Source organism: Callorhinchus milii, unplaced genomic scaffold (assembly GCF_018977255.1).
Source record: "Callorhinchus milii isolate IMCB2004 unplaced genomic scaffold, IMCB_Cmil_1.0 Scaffold2, whole genome shotgun sequence".
Lineage (NCBI taxonomy): Eukaryota > Metazoa > Chordata > Chondrichthyes > Chimaeriformes > Callorhinchidae > Callorhinchus > Callorhinchus milii.
In genome coordinates, this window is record NW_024704743.1 from 115816111 (window position 1) to 115838533 (window position 22423).

The window sequence follows — 22423 nt, forward strand, 5'->3', positions numbered from 1 at the left end:
GTGGGACAGCGATTTTAAACATCAGAGCTGAACGGGTGAGAATTGATATCAGGAAACAGGAGTGAGATATCAGGAGTGAGGGTTATGAGAATGTAAAAAGCGCTACCCCAGAAGGCAGTAGAGAGCCAGAATGACATGGGCAGCTTGAAAGAAAGCAAGATAAACCACATGTTAATGTGTAGAGAAAAGGCAGGGAAATAGCATTAAAATAATAATAATAATCGTTGCATTTGATATAGCACATTATCATGTCTTTGAGATGCCTCGAAGTGCTTCACAGAATATACTGAAAGTGAATTGACTGTATATTTTACGGGTGAAACACGGCAGCCAATTGCTCACAGCCGTGTCCCACAAACAGTTGTGGATTGAGTGACCAAATTATTATTTTTATGGAAGGGATTATTACCCCTGCAAAAGCAATCCACCAATTGACTAACAACTTAGCAATAAATTGCTACTTATTGCTAGATAAACAGAGGCATGTGGAGTAAGGAAACTTGCCCAATGTTTCGCCCTGACAGGAATCAAACCCTGGTCCTCTCACTTGCGAGGCGAGTGCTCTAACCACTAAGCTACAGGACTCTACCTTGATTTAATGAACTGGTGGAGTGGGCCAGAATGGCCTCCTCCTGTACCTACTTGGGGTTGCCACAAAAGGTTAATTACACAAGACAGAAAAGATCGCACAGGGACACAATCCAATCACGTTTACATTTTAATTGCAAAGATGTTAAAAGTCATGAACAAAAGATTTAACACTTCGGTAAATATTGTTGGGAGGGGGGAAAAATATACATATATACTGAAACATTGATTGTAAACATGGAATGGGGGAAGGGGAGAACCATAAGAGTCATTGTGATATTGTTTCGCTGTTGGAAGCAGAGGTACCTGTTGTGTACAGTACATAACCCTTTACAGGTTTACTGAAGTGTATGTGAACATGGTATTGGCTTGAAACGCACATTGATCCTGAGTTGGGGTGGGGGTTTGCAATTAATATTGTGGATGGGGGCAATTGTCGACTCCAGTTTCTTTGTTAGCAATCTCCGGGTGATGGGAAGGGGCGGGGTGGGGAGGTGGGGAGTTTGTCCCCTCGAGATTAGTGCTCAGCTCCAGGACAGGAGTGAGGGAAGACTCCCCTGAGGTCGAACGCTCTGCTGAGGTCAAAGGCTTCGGTCTGCTGATTTCTCGTCAGCTTGAGGTTTCTCACGCAGCCTTGGAATGGTGTCTGAAGGGTTAGGCAATTCTGCTTCACGTTAGCTGCAAAACACAAATAACCATTAATATGTGCTTTTAGCTGGGTTAAAACCTCTAACAAAATACCTAGAGTAAATTTAAAAACTTTTAATCATTGGAGAATTTATATAGATTTGCAGCACGGAACCAAGCCACTCAGCCCAACGAGTCTGTGTCAGTGATTATACTGCACATGAATCTCACCCACCTTAATCCCTCCCACACCCTTGTATTCCCCTCTCCCTCAGGTGAAGGTCTAGCTTCCTCTTGAATGCTTCTATATTATTTGATTCAATCTCTGCATGAGGCATTTCCTCCCAAACTCTCTTTTTAATCCTCTGTTTGCCATTTATATTTGTGTCCCCTGGTTATGGACGAGTGGAAACACCCTATTAATGTTGACCTTGTCAAACACTTCTCTAATTTTAAACAACTCTATTAGGCAAACATAAACATCTTAGATGTCTTCTCTAGCAAAAAAAGGCTAACATATCCAGTCTAATTTGATAGCAGTCACATTCCAGCACTGGTATCATCCTCATAAACTGATACTATACTCTTCCCATTCCCACTATATCCTACATGTCTTTGGACACATTACTCCAAATGTGCAATTAAATATTCAAATAAATATAAAATAATCTTTAAGCAGACTTTGATTCAACTTATTTTCTTCGACCGCGCTTTCGGTCATCTTTCTTGCCCCACAACCCCAGCCATCCATCACCCACCCATCTTAGACAACCCCTATCCCCACCCCTCCATGAGCAGGACATACCAGGGTATCCTCCCACATAAACTGGATCGTTGGTGTCTGCAGAGGTTGACTGGAAATGGGGATTATTGGCCTGAACGGTAATGCCGTCCACAGTCAGCTCGATGTGGTGTTTGCCCTTGGAGGCTTGAAGCTTGTGCCACTTGCCATCACACAGACCGTTTGTATCTCTGGGCTCGTACCTGGCGGTAATTCTCCCAGCCCCATTGTTCACGTGGAACAGGATCTGGAAGGAAAAGGAGAGAGCGTTGGTTATAGAAGGTGGTTCAAACATGTCTGACCTCTTCTCCCAGTCCCAGTGTGTGGTGGCTGCACTGGCTAATCGCCAGCAGTGCCCCTGGAGGGCTACAGATCTGCCTAGCTCCTCATTTAAGAAATCAATTAGCAAACACAAAATCCATTAGCAAATCCTGAAAATCTATAACTGCTATAACAGTGAAGCTGGGGTCTTACAACCAGTAGTCTCAGGGCACGTGATCCATTACATCGCGGACATGATCACTGGTCAGCTCCATCGATGGTTCAAACCGCCGGCTGGTGCGTTGGAAAACACAAGTGTCTGATTTTCTGGTCATCAGGTCACCCAGACTTCGCTTCCTGTTCGCTGCGAGTTGGCAGGCCCATTTTAATGTTTTTGGGGGTTAATTAAATAATAATAATCCTTGCATTTGATATAGAGCTTTTCACATCTTCGAGACGTCTCAAAGCGCTTCACAGAATATACTGTAAAATGAATTGACTGAATATATTTGTGGGCGAAACACAGCAACTAATTGCGCACAGCAGTGTCCCACACAGGATTGAAGTGACCAGTTTATTATTGTTATATCAGGGATCCACACCTCAATAAGTGACAAAGTGTATTATAATGCGGGGATCTACTGTGTATAGCAACAGCTCACTGGACTTCACAACTTGTCAATCAATCACCTACAAATACAGTAATGAAACACACTTTACGGTAAAACACTGTGAAGCTCTTAGAGACATCTCGACGAAGTGGTAAGACTATATCACATGCAAGAGTTATTTATTATTGTTGCTGTTATTATTAATAATATTGTCTGCCTGAGGCTGCGGCCAGTGGCCAGAGTTACTGATTTCATCACCTTGCTGTTCACCATCTCCAGTCCGATAGCGTCCACTTTGGCGCTGCTGATACCAAACAGCACGGCATTCCTGAGCGTAGTGCGGAACTCAAACTCAACGATCATGTCAGATCTCACCCTGTAGCCTCCTTTGACTGAAAAAAGAAGGCATTAGTGCAACACTCAACAACAACAACTTGCATTTATATAGGGCCCTTCACACAGGATAGTATCTCGGAGCGATGCACAGTGGTGGCTGTTGGCCGACAAGCAAGGGAGAAAGGGGAGGTGACCATAGAAGTGGTCGAAGAGGTAGACGGTTTGAGGCAGGGAGTTCTAGAGGTTAGGGGTATAGTGGCTGAAGGCCTGGTCACTGATGGTGTCGTGGTGGGTTGGGGGGATGCACAGCATGTCTGTGCCAGCTGATTGAAGAGCGTGGGCAGGGGAGTGGGATATAAGCAGGTCAGACAGGTTGGGAGATGCCTAGGGCATGAAGCGATCTGTATGCGAGGATGAGGATCTTGGAACCGAGCACGGGGAGCCAGTGGAGCCTGGCGAGGACTGGGGTGGTGATGGCTGATTGTCCGGAAACATCACAGCATGAAAGCAAACCTTCCATCCCAAGTCTGCCTCTGCCCGGTGTTTCCCACCGCACGAATCACCTAACTCCATCCCATTTCTCCCCTCTGCCCTCCAAAACACTCAACATTCCTCATGTTCAAACACCCATGTAAATTCTCTCATTAAAATAACTGATGGACTGTGCCTCCGTTAAGGTTTGTGGCAGTGAATTCCACATTCCAGTCGCACTCTGGGTCACAAATGTTTTTTCTCCCAAACTCTCTTCTCTTCCCCACCGGTTCAATCTTAAATTCTAATTTCTGCTTCACTTTTGTGGGGAGATCAGTGTGTGGCAGACCAAAACCTCGCACTGTGGAGCTCAGTCTTACCTAACGCAGCAAAGCCAGTGCCATCGAAGAAAGTGCCCTCCTGCACAACCGTGTAACAGCGGCCGACAGTCAGTATAGAGAGCGGTCGTTCCGTGTCCAGTGGCTTGTTATTCAAGCTCACGCTGCTGATGCAGGCGGGGACACTGTGGGTAACCTGTTACAATAGAGAGTTACTCATATTAAAGGTCTGCATAAGAAGAGGCAATTTTCCACAAATCTCCAAGAGGGAGCCCATAACTAGAGCACATGAATGAAAATAAGGCAATCAGTGGTAGATCTAACAGGGAGTTTAGGATAGGGTGACCTGGGCTGAGGTATTGTGTCCCTGGGGCAAAGCTTGCCCTGTCTTAAGTTCAGCAACAAACTGAGCAAGAACAATAACATTCTAAAACAGACACACTCATCAGTGAAATACAGTCGTTAACCCAACAAGCTTCTCCAGTAACTGCCAGCATCAGCAATTGTGGTCAGTTAAAAATGTTTCTATACGTGTGTCGCCAGATTTGGTTTACGAAATATGGTCACTATAGTTTAGGAGCAACCTCTTCAAGCCTAGAGCGGCGAGTATGTGGAACTCGCTGCCAGGGGCTGTGGTTGAAGAAACTAACCATCAATGTATTAAGAGAAAACTTGATGTTGACATGAGGGAAAAGGGAATGGAGAGGTACAGGAGGGGTGGGGTTTTATGTAGAGCATAAACACCAGTGCAGACCAGTTGGGTCGTAAGTCCTATGTTTCCGTGTTGTATCACTCGATCTTAAATTTTAAGAGAAAGTGGTGCTGCAACCTGAGCCTAGGTGGAATTCCAAGCCTGTGAGGATCTCAGGATAAAGATGGACCTTTTGCTGATTGTGGAACTCACTGCCCGAAGCGAGGGTTGAAGCAGATGATATAGACATATTTAAGAGGAAGTGGGATATACACATGAGGGAGAAGGAAATGGAAGGCTCTGAGAGGGAGTAAGGAGTGTATGGGGGACTCGCGTGAAGTATAAACGCAAGTACTGACTGGTTGGGCAAGGGCCCTGTTTCTGCGCTCTCCACTGCGGTTCTTACATTCTTGATTTTTTTGGGGATGAGGTCCTGGGGCAGCCCTCCCAGGTAGAGTTTCCCTTCCACGTCCAAAAGGTTTCCCTCTGCCATAGACGGGCTGGATTCTTCCCCGTCCACGCTGACCGTTCCCCTCTTCTTTGAGTACTCTGTTGTTACCTGCCGAGGAAAGGCAAGCAAGGCAGGGTAAGCTCTTCACAGCAGCAAGACTGGCTGTTGCATAATTTCTTTAGTGAAAACGATTCAAAAGATCACAGGAAAGGTTCGGGTGAGGGAGGCCCTTTAGCTTATTTGATCATCCAGAACTCCACCCACTCTACTGCCTTCCCACATCACTTACAAATACACTGTCACTACACTTTACAGTAAATCCAGTGAAGCACTTGAGATGTTCCCTCAACCCGAAAGGCGGTACATCAAATATAAGGATTATTATCGTTATTCCCATCACGACATCGAACTGTTTCTTAAATGAAGCCCAGCATTCTGGCATCAACCACCCTTTGTGGTAACCTGTTCTAGATGTTAATTACTCTCTGTAAAAAAAACTAATAATTAATCATAACAATCCCTGCATCTGATATAGCACCGTCCACATTAGGAGGTTGTTTCAAAACTCTTCACAGGATTCTCTGGGATGTCCTCCTGACGTGAAAGGCACTGCACAAATGTAATTTGTTGTTATTGTTGTTTACTGTATTATAGTGACTGTATTTTGTAGGTGAATTTCCTGGCATGTGTCCTAAATTTGCTCTTCAGAAAAACAACAATAACTTGCATTATACAGTGCCCTTCACCCAGGATAACATCTTGGAGTGGCTCACAATGGCGGGGCTGAAAGCCGAACAAGGGAGAGTAGGAGCTATCTCTTCAACTACAGCCGTGGTTGAAGAGATATATTTTATGCCAGGGTTTGAAGACAGACTGAGGGGTAGATGAAAGTAGTTCTAGAGATTAGGGTCACAGTGACTGATGGCTCAGCCATAATGGTGATGCGGATGTATAGCAGGACCGAGTTACTTGAGCGCAGGGGGTCTTGAACCTTTAGCCCAAGGTCGTGTCCTCCTATCTAAGCATATCTGAAAATACGTTTGGCCCACAAAATTTAGTCAATCCACTTTGTAGTATATTTTGTGAAGTGCTTTGAGATGTCTCAATGATGTGATAAGGCCTGTATTCAATGTAAGGATTATTATTATATTATTCTTATGTTTCTGGGTTTAGCTTCATAATTCCTTTTAATATCTTGTACACCTCTGCAAGGGCCACTCCGAGACCTTATCTTTCAAGGCTGAAGAGCCCAAGCTTATCAGTCATTCTGCACGGCTGATCCCTTTAACATTAAAAACACGACTGCAGAAATCACGTATACAACAAGTTTCACACCGCTTTTGACTTAGGATTGATGTTTTAAAGCACTTCACGATGATGGTGGGAATCGCTGAGGAGAGGCGAGGAGAGGAAATTTAAGGGTGTTGGACTCACCATGTGCCATTTCCCATCATTGATGGGCTTGGGCAGCATTGCTATGGCGGCACCTTTGCCCAGATCGAACAGGAAGCGTAACCGTCCCTCCCACAGCTGCAGAGCAGCGAAGTCCACTTGGTTTTGATTGGCCATGTAATACACCAGGCCGCTGGAGGCAAATGTTCGGATCTTCAGCTGGAGAGTAAACCTGAAAGACACAGGGAAACATGACCTGCAATTCTTCCCCCTGTGAAGCCAAACCCACTTCCAGCCCGTTGACTACTGGTTAGAGTTCTCTGATGTCCTGGTTTAATATAAAGTCAATTGATTCCAATTTCTCTCCTATGACAGGTTAGGGTAAGGGTGTTGGCCAACACAACACACAGTGACTCCACTTTACAGTAAATCCTGTGAAGCACTTTGAGATGTCCCCCCTGACGTGAAAGGTGCCAGCTAAAATGTAAGTTATTACGAGGATATGTGGAGTGTATAAATATATTATGTTAGTGGGAGAGGGGAGGAAATAAAATTTCTGCCACGGTTGGGGTTAAGTGATTCCTTGTGTCTGATGCCTCTAATGTGATAGTATAAATCGCGAGCGCTTGAACCACTTCACAAAGATGATGGGAACCAAGTGAGAAGTGAGGAGAGGAGGGTGAGTTGTTTTTCAGGCAGAGATTATGTAGTTTCTGCATTGAAGCAACACTGATCTGAAAGAGCTGAATTGTAATACGATTCATAAAATCATCATCATCATCCACGACTGTCTGTGGGACACAGCTGTGCGCAATTGGCTGCCGCGTTTCGCCCACAAAATATACAGTCAAGTAACTTTAGAGTATATTGTGTAAAGCACTTTGAGACGTCTCGAAGACGTGATAAGGCACTATATCACATGCAAGCATTATTATTATTATCATTAATAAAATAATAATAATTTTTGCATTTAATAAAACAATTTTCATGTTAGGAGGCGTTCTCAAAGTGCTTCACATGAATTGTTTTCTTTTATTTTAAGTGGAGTAACTGTTGATTTGTAGGCAATCGCAACAACAATAGAAAAATGACATTTGTATATAGTGTCTTTCACATCGGAAGGACGTTCCAAGGCACTAATCCCAAATGCAGCAGCTAATTTGCACACAGCAATGTCCTGCAAACAGTCATGGAGTTAATGACAAATTTTATTTGAGGGACAGGACACCGGAAGAAACTCCCTACTCTTTTCGAATAGCGCCATGAGATCTTTAATGTCTATCTGAACAGGCAGACAGGACCTGAGTTTAACATCTCATGGCACCCACTGCTCAAACACTGTTTGAATTCAAAATCCAAATGTGGTGCTTGAACTCACAACCTTCTGACTCAGGAGGTGAGAATGCTACCAATGGAGCTAAGCTGATACCATGAAATTGAACCAATGCACCTCAAGCATAAAATTCAGGGAACAAAACGGATTTACCAGTAAATGAAGAGATAAATTGGTCCACAAATCTAAGATAGAAACCAACAGTGGAAAATCCCACTGTAATAAATAAGACTTGTTTACCTCTCAGTTTTCATTATTTATCGCTATTTCTAAACACAAGCATTCTTCCGTTAATGACGTTAGAATGAACTAATGAATCAGAGCTTAACAATTTAGCAGCCGCCCTAATGCTCAGCAACTATAAACTTTGCCTTTGCAACAAACAGTCAAAGCTCCAATCAGAAAAGCCAAACCCTACACAATGGCTTTGCACACGGAGGGACAAGGGTGTCCTCTGGTGGAGACAAGAGAGAAAGGTGGTTCCCACTTTTCCCATTTGAAGAGACCAGTTTATTCCTTAAAGGATTTGGGAATGATATGCGACTGTCCAGCAGTGCAGGTAGGGGAGGTTGAAATTGCAAAACCATATTACCATTGCAATCAAAAATGCAGACAAAAGTAACCAATAGTTATTGGAATGGGACAGGGCCATTCAGCCCCTGGAGTCTGTTCCACCAGTTCACTGGTTCATGACGGATCTTTTAATTCCATTTTCCCATCTGTTCCCACACCCCTAATAATACTCTTAATTCCGAAGAAACTATCTATCTCCCTATTGAACGTGGCAAATATTATGCCTGTAAGATTTTCTGGGACAGTGCATTCCAAGTTCTCACAATCCCTTTTTGTGTGAAAAAATGTTTCATGATCTAATTTCTGAGCCCCTAGAGGTCTGATTTTAAGATCATGTCCCTTGGTTGGATCTGGCTAGCCAAGGGAAAAGGGAAAAGTCGTCCATGATCTAGCTGATCAATTCCCTTTGTTATTTTAAACACCTCAATCAGAAAAAGTGACTAGTGATTGGTGTTTATGTAACATTTCAGAACTTCGGCAATTTTGAAATTAAAGTTAAGATTGAATTCAACAATTTGCCACATTCTGAAATCTCTGAAATGTTACATAGAAAGAATAAATCTAGATCCAGGTGGAACTTCTCCCCAGTAATCTTTGGGTTAAATATGGATTTTCAAAGTGACAGGACCCTTTTGAGCCCCTTTATTACTACTACTACTAATAATAATCATCATACTTAACTTATATATAGTGCCTTATCACATTAGCGAAACATCTCAAAGTGCTTCACAGGATCTTATTGTAAAAATATAGTGACTCTGTATTTATATACCGATGTGGCACCCAATGGGTGCACACAGCAATGGCCCACAAACCGCCATGAAGTGAATGACCTATTTTATTTTGGGGGATTGCTGGATAAGACACTAAAGAATGGCACCTCTGACAATACTGCACTTCCCCTAGCACCGCCTTGGAAGTGTCGTCTTAGGCGATAAGCTCAAAGTGCTATCAACTGTTCCAGGCAGACACCCAATGGGACCTTCACCATCAAGTCTGTGACTTATGTTCCAGTGCGAATAGCCCGCAGCCTTCACAGTCACTCAATAGTACAACACCCTGCACTTACTTTCTCTTCACTGTGGTCGCGTCGAGAGACAATATCATGTGACTGCCTTGTGTGAGTCCAAATTGGTACGAATTGGAATCAACCTTCGCCAGTTCATCTACAGCACACTGTGCCTGTTGGCCAGAATGGGAGAAAAACATACACGTTCAAAAAGAGCTAGTAAGTCATTTGATGGAGCATAAAAATGTATTACTTCCAGCCTCATTCCCCCCTGCTTTCCCCCCACCCGAGCACCAGCATGGGCGATGGGCAGAAAGTCTGTCCATAAGATTCTATCGATCAACAAAAACAACTTGCATTTATCTAGCTCTCTTCAGAAAGGGTAGTGTCTCGAAGCACTTCACAGTGGTGGAGCACAACGGAGAGCCGGGAGAGGTAGCTATAAGTGCGGACGAAGAGGAAAGTCTTCAGGGGGAAGAAGGGGGCAAGGCAGAGGTGCTGTGGAAAAGAGTTCCAAAGTTTAAGGGGCATAGTGGCCGATGGTGGAGCAGAGGGGATGAGACAGACGAGCAGAGGCAGCAGATGGTGGAATGTAGAAATAAGCAGGTTGGAGAGGTAGGGAGGTGCCAGGGTGTGAAGGGATTTGTATTCGGTTAGGAATTGCAAGTGAGGCACCGACCTCCCTTTCTGATCTTCCCATAGGGAAGGGATCTGACTATGGAAACATGAAGCCCATGATAGACAATTTGGTTCCTCAATGTGGCCCAGCTCCTCATCAAATTCAAATAAAGTACAGACAGAGCCTAGGTTTAACATCTCATCCGAAAGATGGCGCCTCTCCCCCAGCATTGCACTATGAGCTCAAGTACTGCTTAAACTCACAATCTTCGAGGGCCAAAGACAAGAAGAATGTTAGCAAATGAACTAAGCTGACACCTAACAACAGGAAAAGAAGGAAGGAGGGATCTGTGAAGTTTGACCAAATGTTGTTCATTTTCTCTAGAGAACAATGGAGTTGACCCCAGCCTCCTTACAATTTTGCCAGGGGAAGGAATGCCTTGGACTGCCTTCAGAGCTTTGTCTGTAGGTATAAAGGAAGGTGAGGAATCCAATGCTCTCTCATCTGGCTGCAGTTCAGCTTTGGGCTTCTCTGAGAGCTCACAGCTGTCCAGACCAATGTTCTTGTACTTCAGAGCACCAGTGAAATCCAACAACCTGCAGGGAAATATTAAAAAAAAGTACTCTGTGGGTTATTCTTCATAAAGGTTTTTTTTTAAATCATATGCAATGCATTAATAATGGGAACAACAACAACTTGTATTTACACAAGAGCCTTTCACACAGGTTGAACATTGCAAAGTACTTTACAAAGACGATGTGGATCACTGGGACGAGAAGGCAGGAGGGGGAAATTTGAGGCTGTTTTCTTTAAGGTGAGACAAATTGGATTTTGGTAGAGCTTTAGAGAGCGGGGCCATAGTAGGTGAGAGTCACTGTGGTAGGGTACAGAGGGTGAGGAAAGAGCAGCAGTTCACAGTTGGGAATAGTGGAGGGAGAATAGGGCTGGAAGAAACTGCACATGTCAGGGAGGGGGATTGGAAGGTCAGGACCAGAATCTTGAAGTAATACTTGATTTCGATTACACGGAAATCGGTGCCCAGATCAGTTTAAACGCTCTGGGACACTACCCTCGCCTGTGTGAAGGACACTATATAAATGCAAGTTGTTGTTTCATAAAAGTATGATTGAAATGTAGCAAGCCACTTTTATAGAACTGCATTTTTGTTAAAGCAAATACACTGCAACAATTTAAAAAAATGTAGAACAACAACAACTTGCATTTATATAGCGCCCCTCACTCAGGGTAGAGTCCCAGAGCACTTGATAGTGGTAGAACACGACGCCGTAGGCAAAATGACCGTAGAACAAAGAATATACTTTTTTTTAAACATCTCAAAGCACTTCAAAGTAATTAGTGTTTGGTGTAGTCACTGTTTTTTTGTACGCAATTTCTATCCAGTGATCCAGCAAGGATCAAACTTACTCAGTGTTTAGGACCAAATTCTTAATGCAACCCTTGAATGATTTGGCCACTTTCAGGTTTGCAACACCTTCGCCTGCTGGAACTCCACCAACGTAGAGTTTGGTGATGTTTAACGGGCTGTTATCTGTTGAGGATCCAAGTCTCACTTCAGAGAGGTTCCCTTCATCAACCTGCAAAGTCACTATCCTGCAAGAGGTAAGGGATAAGAGTTCAATGTGGAAAAGAGGAGGCATCGTATTGATCCTAGTGGGTAAAGAATGTCCCTGGAAATTTCACAGGGAATGACGTTAGCAACAACCTGATAATTGTGACCAGAGGTTGGTCCTTGGTTAATGTGAGAGAAGGTGAACGGTGTGTTAAATAACAATAATAATAATAATCATTGTATTTTGACAAAGTCCCTTATGACATCATCAAAAAGGCTCAAATCATTCACACCCACAGGAATCACTGGAAATGGGTATTGTTGGCCAGGACCCTGGCAGAAACTTCCCATTTAAGATGAGATAAGACGAAGCAAGAAGGTTTCTACACCAAAATTTTAAATTTTTCTGTGCAATGTTGTGATCCACTTCCCAACCAAGTTATCAGTCAACTCGTATTATAACAAAACACCTTATAACTGGGTTACAATACAATGCAATTTATACTTATACAGTGCCTTTCACATTGGGAGCACATCCCAAAGTGCTTGACAATTCTGGACGGGCTCCAGGGCGGAAGGTGGGAGCCGAGAGGGGTTGGGGGAAAGGGAAAGTTGACCTGAAGCACACTCAAAGAGGTATGTTTTGAGTCTTAGGGAGGAAACAAATCACAAGGTCCAGAGAATGGAGTTTCAAGGTCCTACTGTATTAACCTCTCCCCATTACAGTACAAACTATGACACAAATTTACATTTATATAATGCCTTTCATGTCAGGATGGGAGCTGGGGGAGAGGGGAAGAGTAAGGTCTTGAGATAGACCTTGAAAGCAGTGAGGGAGTGAGGGACTCCAGGATGGAATTCCAGAGAATGGGGGAGATAAGCTGAAACCCTGACCCCCAGCAGATCAAACCATGAAACCCTGAAGCAGATCAATACTGGGGAAGTGCACACACCTCTTGTTTCTGCTCACGATAATCGAATGCTCCTGTCCGTCACTTAAAGTTCCCGATGGGTCTTTGGCAACCAGCCTTCTGGTGTGGATGCTGTCCCCGGTGTTGATGTGGACTTCCAGGTGCCCGTCAACCAACATGATGGCGAAGAAAGGCTAAAGGCCATTTATTGGGGGCGGGGGAAGTGGGAGAGGGCAGAGGGGGAAATTAAAAAAAATGTTTTCATTCTCTTTGTTTGTCATTATTGTGAATTTGTGCCTTTCTGTTACTGATTCATTGACCAGTAGAAATAATCTGTTACTGTTTACCCCATCAAAAACCCGTGTAATCTTAAAGCTCTCCTTTGGGTCACCCCATGACCTTGTCAGCTTCACTAATAAGCACTAACTTCTCAAGGCCCTCCTTGTAACTAAAACACTCATTCCTGGTAACAATGTTGTCAGTCTAGCCTGCACGTCTTTCATTGAATTTATATCTTTCTTTTAGATATCATGTGTATTGGAATGGAATACACACTCTGTCCCGGGAGAGACATATTCCTCTTACTTAATTCCGAAAAGTATTAGGTGCAGGCTGGTGAAAGCCAAGGCTTGGGGACCCCAGGGTGTGCACTGGGGTAAACTGCTTGAGTTTTTTCTCTATTCAGGGTATTTCTGTTCTCTTTACTGCTTTTTTTGCCAAACACTGGCCGAGTTTCATGTTATTCACTCACCAGCTTGGTCTGTCGACGGCTCCGGCTTCTGCCAGACTTGCCAAAACCGGCCAATATGATGCCAGTCTTGTTCTTCGTGGCAAAGGTTGCCATAAGATCCGCTACCACCGGCAAGGCTTTGGGTCGCAGCTGAATATAACCGTCATTTAAGATGGTCACACTTCGGATAGGCTGGTTAAAAAAAGTTTAATTCAGATATTGATAATAATCCATGCAATTGATGAAGCACCTTTCACGTCAGGAGGACGTCTCAAAACACTTCATAGGATATACTGTAAAGTGTAATGATTGTGTGTTTTGTAGGAGAATGCAGCAGACAATTTGTGCAGCAATGTGAATGACCACACTCTTATTTGGGATTGTTGGCCAGGACCTCCCTGGGTGAAATTCACTTCTCTTTTCAAATAGGGTTATGGGATCTTTATAATACATGCAGACAGGAGTTCAGTTTAACATCTCACCCGAAGGACGGCACCGTTAAGTATCGAGCATTTAAGCGCTCTGAGACGCCGTCCGGCGTGGAGGGCGCTATATAAATCCAAGTTGTTGTTGTTGGTGTTCCCCCAGCATTGTATTGAAGTGTCAGCCTATAGACTATAGGAGCTCCAAGTCTCGATGTGAGACTTAAACCCACAACCTTTTGACTCAGAGGCGAAGCTGCTACCAACTGAGCCAGGATGACACCTAAAATATTGTAAGCTGTGCGTTTGGCGTAGTGCCTACAACATTTCAAAGCACTTCACAGATAACTGCTGTTAGTACAGAGGCTATGTATTTCCAGGTAAACAAGACAGGCAATTTGTACAGAACATGGTTCCAGAAACAGCCTGATAGACTGATTTTGTAAATATGCGAGATTTGCAAAACTGCCGGGAAATCCAGCAAAAAGATCAGAAGATGAAACATCCTGTTCTGTTTGATAGATCCTACCGCCCCACCCCCCCCAGATTTTTCCAGATAACAATCAGCCACTTCCAGAATCACGCAAAGTGATATCGCTAACTGCCAAAGAAAAAGTTCTCATCGTCTTAAAATCTTTCATTACCTGAAGGCGACAGCCTTTCTTCACCCCCAAGGAATTCCTAAGCAGGTCAAACGTAGAGCGGGAGATCTCCACATTCTTCAAGCAGCCAATAAATGTTCTGCTGAGAACTTCTTTCCTGTAAAAATAAATTACCCCGCAGTGTTTCCAAATCAGTATTCAAACCAGACTGACACCTCCATACACAGACACCACCTACACATGGAAATCTCCCTGTGTCTGGGATAGAATGCACACTCTCTCCCTGGAGGGACGCACTCTGCTTACACAATTCCAGAGAGTAATTAGGCACAAGTTTCCAAGTGCCAAGGTTTGGGAATCCTAGAATGTGGTAATGCATTAAGTATAAACTTTTTAGGCAAAGGACAGTCAAACTATTCTGGGTTGCGCTTGTAAGTTTATCTGAAATATATTTCTAAAGGTCAGGTACTTTTTTTTTGTCAGCCGGGTGTCTGACATGTGGAAACCCATCACCATGCTTAAGCATGCATTGAGGGAATATATGTTGGGCTGGAGTTTAATCAGTTAAAGCTGTGTGCCTTGCCATTGAGGCCACTGTCTGGCAAGGTACTCGCTGCTTGTCGAGCTAACAACACCCTATATGTTAGGGCTTTGGCTTGCAGGCTTGATGGGAGCTGAGTGGGAAGAATCCCTATCCCCTACCCAGTGGCAAGGATATGAACGTACCTGTACTTCCCAGAGCGAGGAAGTCCCCCAATATAAATTGGATCTTTGGTCCCGCGGTTGAGATCCAAGGACCCTCCTGGTGACTCGGCTTTCTTGATTTCTTGGTCAGTTGAATTAAAAGCATCCATGACAGCTAACAGACCTAGGAATATATACATGTAGGGTGCTTTAACATAAATGCCTTTAAGCTTTTTAAGCAAAGGACAGTCAAACTATCCTGGCTTGTGCTTGTATGAAATATATTTCCAAAGGTCAGGTGCTGAAAAGTGAAATATCCTTTTCAAATTGAATTGTGGCCAAAATGCAACTGGAAACACATTGGATACACATGAGATTGGGAAGCACTCCACAAGATTTGGTTCTGTTCTTTACTTGAATGTTCTGCTGAGAACTTCTTTATTATAGAAACAATATACCCCAAAGCATTGCCAAACCCTGGAAAATAATTGCTAAGGAGTTTAATCCCCTAAAACCACATTGTAAACAAATAGAACTTGCACATTTATAGCATCTATAAAGACAGTAATTTCTATGGCTGTTTTTTGTACCCCAAAAAGTCAAGTTATTTTGTACACAACAAAACCCCACAAACAATGGCAGAGCATGTTGCTGAGCTAGGTTGATGATTATAGCACAGTCAAAGAGAAAGGCCTTCAGGTACAAAGAGGGGCAAAAAGAGGGCAAGGTGAAGTGGTTGAGGCAGGGAGTCCCAGAGGTTTGGGGCATATCTCTTCCCAACCATGTCTGCAGTCTGTCTATGATTACAGTGGTGAGACATCACCTTGTTGACGAGTATCAACAAGATAATAATAATCCCTCCAAAAAAACCAAAAAATAATAAAAAAAAAATTGGGTCATTTTCAATCTACGACTGTTTGTGGGACATTGCTGTGCGCAATTGGCTGCCGCGTTCGCCCACAAATATACAGTCAATTCACTTTACAGTGTGTTCTGTGAAGCGCTTTGGGACGTCCTCCCGACGTGAAAAGCGCTATATCAAATGCAAGGATTATTATTATTATTATTATTATTATTATCAGCTGAAAAATACATCAAATGTGTTTTAAACAATCAAGCATCTGATCGTCCCAGTGATGATCAGTAATCAGTGCAAACAGTGCCTTACCTATCTTCCGGTTACGTTGGAAAGCGACTTTAATCCACGTTCCGTTGTTGTATCGCCTCTCAGAGGTAAGGGCCAGAATTCCAGATCCCAGGTCAAAGCTCACTCGAACCTTCCCATCGACCAGCTCCACTGCTAAGAAATCTCTCTGAACAGACACAAGAGACAGGATTAGGGCAATAGATAAACAACCATAACAACTTGAATGTATACAGTGCCCTTAACACAAGGTAGTGTCTCGGAGATCTTAACAGCCATGAAGTCTGACACCAAACCAGAGGAAGGTGACTGTAGGCACCGTCGAAGAGGAAGGTCTTAAGGCATGGCTACCTAAAATGGAATGAATCGTTTCGGAAACATCTCACACACGTTTTTCGCAATACAAATAAAAGTGCTAAACCGTGCAGTGCTCACCATGCCGCTTGACACCAGGTACAGCAGGAGGCCATTTGGTGAGAATGTGCTGAAGTGCATGACGATCTGAGTGGCTGTGGTGCGTAGGGTCTTCTCTACCACCGAGTAACCATTGCCGTCGTAGTGAAAGGAATGATCTTCATTCTGTGGCCTGTACGACACGGTACAGTGGTGACACTCAGTGACTGCCCTCCACTTCCTCCACCTCCCACCCTGACTGATGCACGCGCAAATGTAGGTCATAGAATCTTACAGCACAGGAGGAGACCTTTTGGCCCATCCTGCCTGTGCCAGCTCTTTGAAAGAGCTATCCAATTAGTCCCACTCCCCCGCTCTCACCCCAAAGCCTTGCAAATTCTTCCTTTTCAAGGTCAAAAAAAATGTGCTCACTCAATCGCGACTGTTTGTGGGACACTGCTGTGTGCAATTTGCTGCCGCGTTTCGCCCACAAAATAGTCAATCCACTTTACAAAAGATTCTGTGATGCACCTTGACACGTCTCAATTACATGATAAGGCGCTATATCAAATGCAAGAATCATTATTGTTATTATTAGTGACATACTGTATAATGATAATAATCCTTGCCTTTTTTCAGATCATCGTGTGGTCTCAAAGCATTTCAAACGATTTTATGTGGTTTGTGACTATGTATTTTGTAGGTGAATGTGGCTGCTAATTTGAGCAGCAATGTCCCCAAAACAGCCATGGAGTGAGTGACCAATTTTATTTGGGGGTTTGTTGGCCAGGACACCAGGAAAAACTGAACTTCTTTTTTGAAATAGTGTCATGGGATCTGTCAACATCCACCTGATCAGGCAGATAAATAAATAAAAATATAATCCCTGCATTTGATATAGCACTTTTCATGTCTTCTAGACATCTCAAAGCGCTTCACAGAACATACTGTAAAATGAATCGACTGTGCAGCCAATTGCACACAGCAGTGTCCCACAAACAGTCGTAGATTGAAGTGACCAATTTATTATTATTTTTTTCTTGAGGGATTATTATCAGGCAGAGTAAGGAAACTTGTGGAGTAAGGAAACTTGCCCAAGGTTTCGCCCTGCCGGAAATTGAACCCAGGTCTCTCGCTTGGGAGGCAAGTGCTCTAATCACTGAGCTACAGGACTTCAGATATACATTTATATAGCAGCTTTCACGTCAGGAAGCATTTCCCAAACTACTTCACTCTGATAGTGCTTTCAGTCATCTTTCCTCTCCCCACCTCCCATTCCAAGCTCGGATGCCCACCCAGCATTGTCAAGCATTTTCAGGTTTCCTCTGGATGTGCGAGGTGCTGTATAAGTGTAAAGCGTATTGTACTGTGATATCATAGTGTGGCTGATTGTGGAATTAACCCCCCACTCGGCTAAGTTAAATGTTAATGGAAAGTCATACCAGCGTCTTCTTTAACAGCATAAAGTGGCAGCAAGCAAAGACATTACCTTGAAAAGCATCCCCCGCACTTCCCTTCTTTCTCGCGATAGTTCCACAAGCCAATGGGCATTCCATTGAGGAAGGTCTCTCCCATGCAGCCTTTGAAATGGGTAACTTTCACAGCTGGTGCCTTCTGCATACAAGTGAATAGTATTATTGTTGGGGGTGGGGAGTGGGCGGGGTGTTGGAGTGAGGGGAGAAACATGTCAATTCTAACACAAACAAGATATGCAAAAAACAGTAAAATGTTCAGAGAGAGAGAGAGAGAGAGAAAAACAAGAGACTCCATCTCTCCCAACTTACCTTGACCTGCCCAGAAAGTCCACCAACAAATACTAATGTGGAGTCGTTCACGTCCAGTACAGTGGAGATCCCAGGAGATGTGGTCTTTTTTAACCCTGGCTTTTCCAAGCTGGAAACACTGACATCCTGAACCGACAAAGTGCCCAATCTTCCAAACCTGGCGGATAATAGAGATATTCATTCCTGAGAGATCACCATGAGGCCTTGCAGTGGGTGTAGACGAGGTCTACGAGAATGATACCAAGGATGAGGGGCTTCAGTCACGAGCAGGTTAGGTTCTACGAGAAGGTTGACAGGGGTATAACATTTTATGAGGGGTAAATAGGGAGAAGCTATTTCTTCTGGTAGGGAAGTCAGTGATTAGGGCATGGTTATAAGTTGAAGGAAGAGCAAAAAGAGAGTTATTCGGGTGTGGAATGCCCTGCCAAATGCGATGGTACAAGCAAAGTCTATTGTCGGTTTTAAGCAGGAAGAAGATAGGTACGTGAAATATAGAGCCTTGTAGAGGTATGGGGATAAAGGCAGGATAGTGGGATTGAATGAACAATTTGCTCTGAGAGCCAGTGCAGACTTAATGGGCCAAATGGCCTCCTTGTGTGGTGTAAATTTCTGTGATTCTATGATCAATCAGTTCATATCCACATTGATTGGAAATATTGAATGAAAATTCACCAGGATAATTTTTTTGTGCCCAGTTGTCTTCCATCCTGAAGGTTGATACCAACCTACCCTGAGTACGGTTCACAGACAGCAGATGGTGCCTTTCCTCAGCGGCTCGGCAGACTGTGCTGGAGTCAAAGAATCTCCCCCCCCCCCTTGATAGTCAACACAAACAAACCTCCAGTAGTGTGCGTGTGTGAAGTTGCTCGGTAACCAATTAAAATCTAAATAACGTGCATTGTTATCATTGCACCTCATGTGCACACGTGAAGTGCTAACTTCCTAATGGGAAGCAGGAAGCTAAATATTGGTATTTTGTGTACAGCGCAGGGTCATTCAGAGATAGAGGCAAAAACAGAAAGATTGAAGAAGTGATGGAGAGAACGAGAGAGAATGTCAGAGGGACTCAGGACAGCAGCAAGGAATTGGGATTCAACCAAGTTATCCGATAGAAACCCAGTGTGTTTCTGATTCATAATGCTTCAATCATTTATTGCTTAGGAAACTCAACCTCTTTTTGAGGCAAGTCTCTACCATTGTCTTCCTCTTAGTCTCTGATGAGTAAGAGAGGAGTGGAAGCTAACCTCACAAGAGATTAGTGAGGTACGGTTCAAAACCGTGAGCATATTGGGCCTGGGGTGAAGTGGGGTGGGTGGAAATGAAAAGGCATTTTATCTATAATTATTATAATAAATAATAACAATAATTATTATTACTCAGAGATGCATTCACAGACACGGGAGAGATGTGGGTAAGGGGACGGGAGAGGGGGGAAACCCAGCCAGAGCTCGAGGGACAGAGACGTACCTGGCTGCGTTGATTCTGTGCCACTTGTTGTTGTTAATTTGAAGGTCAGGATACTCCAGCCTCGTGGTGCCTGAGCCCACATCCCAGAGAAAGGCAACTCTGCCACGACGCATCTCCACGGCCAGGAACTCAGTCTGTGGGCACACACGCACACACACACACACACAGGGTCAGCACACACACATAGCGTTGATATATTGCCACCCATGGGATCTCTAATGTCCCCTGAGCAGACTTGCAGGGCCTCCGACAATGTCTTCGAGATGTCTCAAAGTGCTTCACAGAATATACTGTGAAGTGAATTGACAGTATATTTTTGTGGGCAACACGCAGCAGTCAATTGCGCACAGCAGTGTTCCACAAACAGTCGTGAGTGACCAATTTATTATTATTATTATTATTATTTTTCAGGAATTATTGCCCTGTTTTTTGCCCAGGAATTAAGCAATCCACCAATTGATTAACAAGGTACTTACTGCTAGTTACACAGCGGCGTGTGGAGAAAGGAAACTTGCCTAAGGTTTCGCCACGCCCGGGAATCGAACCTGGGTCCTCTCACTTGCCAGGCGAGTGCGCGAACCACTACACTACGGGATTCCATGAAGGAGGGGACATGGGATTAGAAGATCTATCATGATCTCGTAGCTTCAGTGGAGGAGATGTTCTCCACTGGGCCAATGGGCTGCAGATTCATAATTTAAGCACGAGGCGGCAGGGAGTGCAGCCACACGGGGAGCGGCGGCAGGACAGCGCGTGGAGGAACCTGGGCCTACCTACCCAGGTATTTAAGCACGAGGCGGCAGGGAGTGCAGCTAGCGGGGCTGAGGAGGGAACGGGTGGGGGCGGAGCGGGGGAACCGCTGACGTCATAGTTTAGTTTTCAGGAGTGTGCGCGTGCAACAAAAAAAAAACCTCTGCGCCCCCCACCGCCACCCCCAGGGCTCACATCAGGGCCCACCATGGTCCTGTTGGGTTGGCTGCCCCAGCCTATAGGATAATGCCATCCACCTGACCGCTCGCTCCCGGTCCCCGCGTGCGCACTATGGCTGCCGCTTTGACCCGAGCTCCCTCACCCCCTCCCTCCCTCCTCCCTACCCCCAAACCCTCCCCCCTCTGCATCTCTCCCACTCTGTCCTCCTCTCTCTCTGTCCCTCTCGCCTTCTATCCCCACTTGACCCTCCCACAACCTCCCTCTGTTCCAGTCTGGGAATCCTCCGCCGGGCTCACCGTGGCACTCGGCGTTGGCTGTCCAGCAGCAGCCACACCGACTGCCCCATTCCCCACCACACTCGCCAGCCACCCCGGACACAGACCCGGAGAGCCAACCTCTCCTCCCTCATCCCCATTTCCCCCACTCCTGCTTCACAACCGGGACCCCCCTCCCCTCCCACACACCCTTCTGTCAACCACTCCTTCCACATCGGACTACAAAACGTCTGCTCCCTCTATAACAAGGCCCTGGTCATCAATGATCTCATCCTTGATGAGAGCGTTGACATCATGGCCTTAACGGAAACCTGGCTCACCCCAGGCGACACCTTCCCCCTCACGGAGGCCACACCACCCGGCTACACCTCCCACCACATCCCTCGCCCCAACCACCGTGGCGGTGGTGTAGCCCTTATCTCAAGGACACCACTTGCTCTATTCCCCCTACTCCTCTGGCTCTTTCCCCTCTTTCGAGCACCTCACCCTCTCCCACCCCTCCTTCATCTCACTCAAAATCCTCCTCCTCTACCGGCCCCCTAAAACCTCTCCCACCTTCATCTCCGATATTTCGACACTTCTTACATCTCTCTGCCTCTGCTCTGATCGCCTCATCATCCTGGGCGACTTCAACCTGCACTTCACCCCCTCCTGCTCCATCTCCTCAGACTTCTCTTCCCTGCTCTCCTCGCTCAACCTCTCCCTCCACATCAACTCCCCCACTCACAGTCACGGCCACCCACTCGACTTGGTGATCACCCGGGGCCTCAGTGTCTCGGATGTCACTATCACCGACAAGGCCATCTCCGACCACCACTTCATCTCCTTCACCACCTCCACCCCCCTCCCCACCTCCACCAGACCCACCACCATCTTCTACCGCCCCTGGAAGAAGTTACCCCCACAATCCCTAACCGCTGCCTTGGAGTCCTCTGAACTCCTCTCCCTCTGGCCTTCAACCCTCACTGACCCCTTCTCCTCTCACCCTCCTCCACAACACCCTCTCCTCCACACTTGACACTCTTGCCCCCATCACCTCCCGTACTGTCTCCTACTCTCGCTCCTCCCCCTGGTTCACCACCCACCTCCGCTCACTGAAGAGCCAGGTGCGGGCCGCTGAACGCACCTGGTCAAATCTGGCCTAACGGTCCACCGACAAATCTGGCTGGACCTCCTCAAAATCTACCGCTCCACTCTAGCCTCGGCCAAATCGTCCTTCTACTCCAGGATAATCCTGGAGGCGAAGAACAACCCCAGGCTACTGTTTTCTACCACATCCCGACTCCTCCGTNCCCCCCGCCACCCCGCGCAGGTCATCTCCTCCAACCTTCACTGCGAGGAGATGCTGGATTTCCTTGAATCCAAAATCAAGGGAATCGCTCCGCGGTCACTTCCCCTCCAACATCCACCCACCCCCCACCCCCTCCCTC

At 45.4% G+C, this 22423-nt stretch overlaps 1 protein-coding gene across 1 annotated transcript in view; it reads right to left on the bottom strand.

The window, feature by feature from the left end:
• Positions 1-705: 705 nt before the first annotated feature.
• lama1 (laminin, alpha 1) overlaps positions 706-22423 on the bottom strand; it is a 114489-nt gene continuing 92771 nt past the window's right edge. Inside the window, exons 46-63 of the mRNA XM_007897260.1 lie at positions 19789-19922; positions 18322-18478; positions 18027-18151; positions 16580-16730; positions 16169-16313; positions 15043-15184; positions 14359-14473; positions 13314-13484; positions 12605-12756; positions 11507-11692; positions 10497-10677; positions 9523-9635; positions 6590-6779; positions 5111-5263; positions 4056-4209; positions 3127-3260; positions 2021-2243; positions 706-1266 (exon numbers count right to left, since the gene is read on the bottom strand). Coding sequence (XP_007895451.1) covers positions 1106-1266; positions 2021-2243; positions 3127-3260; positions 4056-4209; positions 5111-5263; positions 6590-6779; positions 9523-9635; positions 10497-10677; positions 11507-11692; positions 12605-12756; positions 13314-13484; positions 14359-14473; positions 15043-15184; positions 16169-16313; positions 16580-16730; positions 18027-18151; positions 18322-18478; positions 19789-19922 — 2787 coding nt within the window. The 3' untranslated portion in view covers positions 706-1105. The remainder of the gene's footprint in view (positions 1267-2020; positions 2244-3126; positions 3261-4055; positions 4210-5110; positions 5264-6589; positions 6780-9522; positions 9636-10496; positions 10678-11506; positions 11693-12604; positions 12757-13313; positions 13485-14358; positions 14474-15042; positions 15185-16168; positions 16314-16579; positions 16731-18026; positions 18152-18321; positions 18479-19788; positions 19923-22423) is intronic.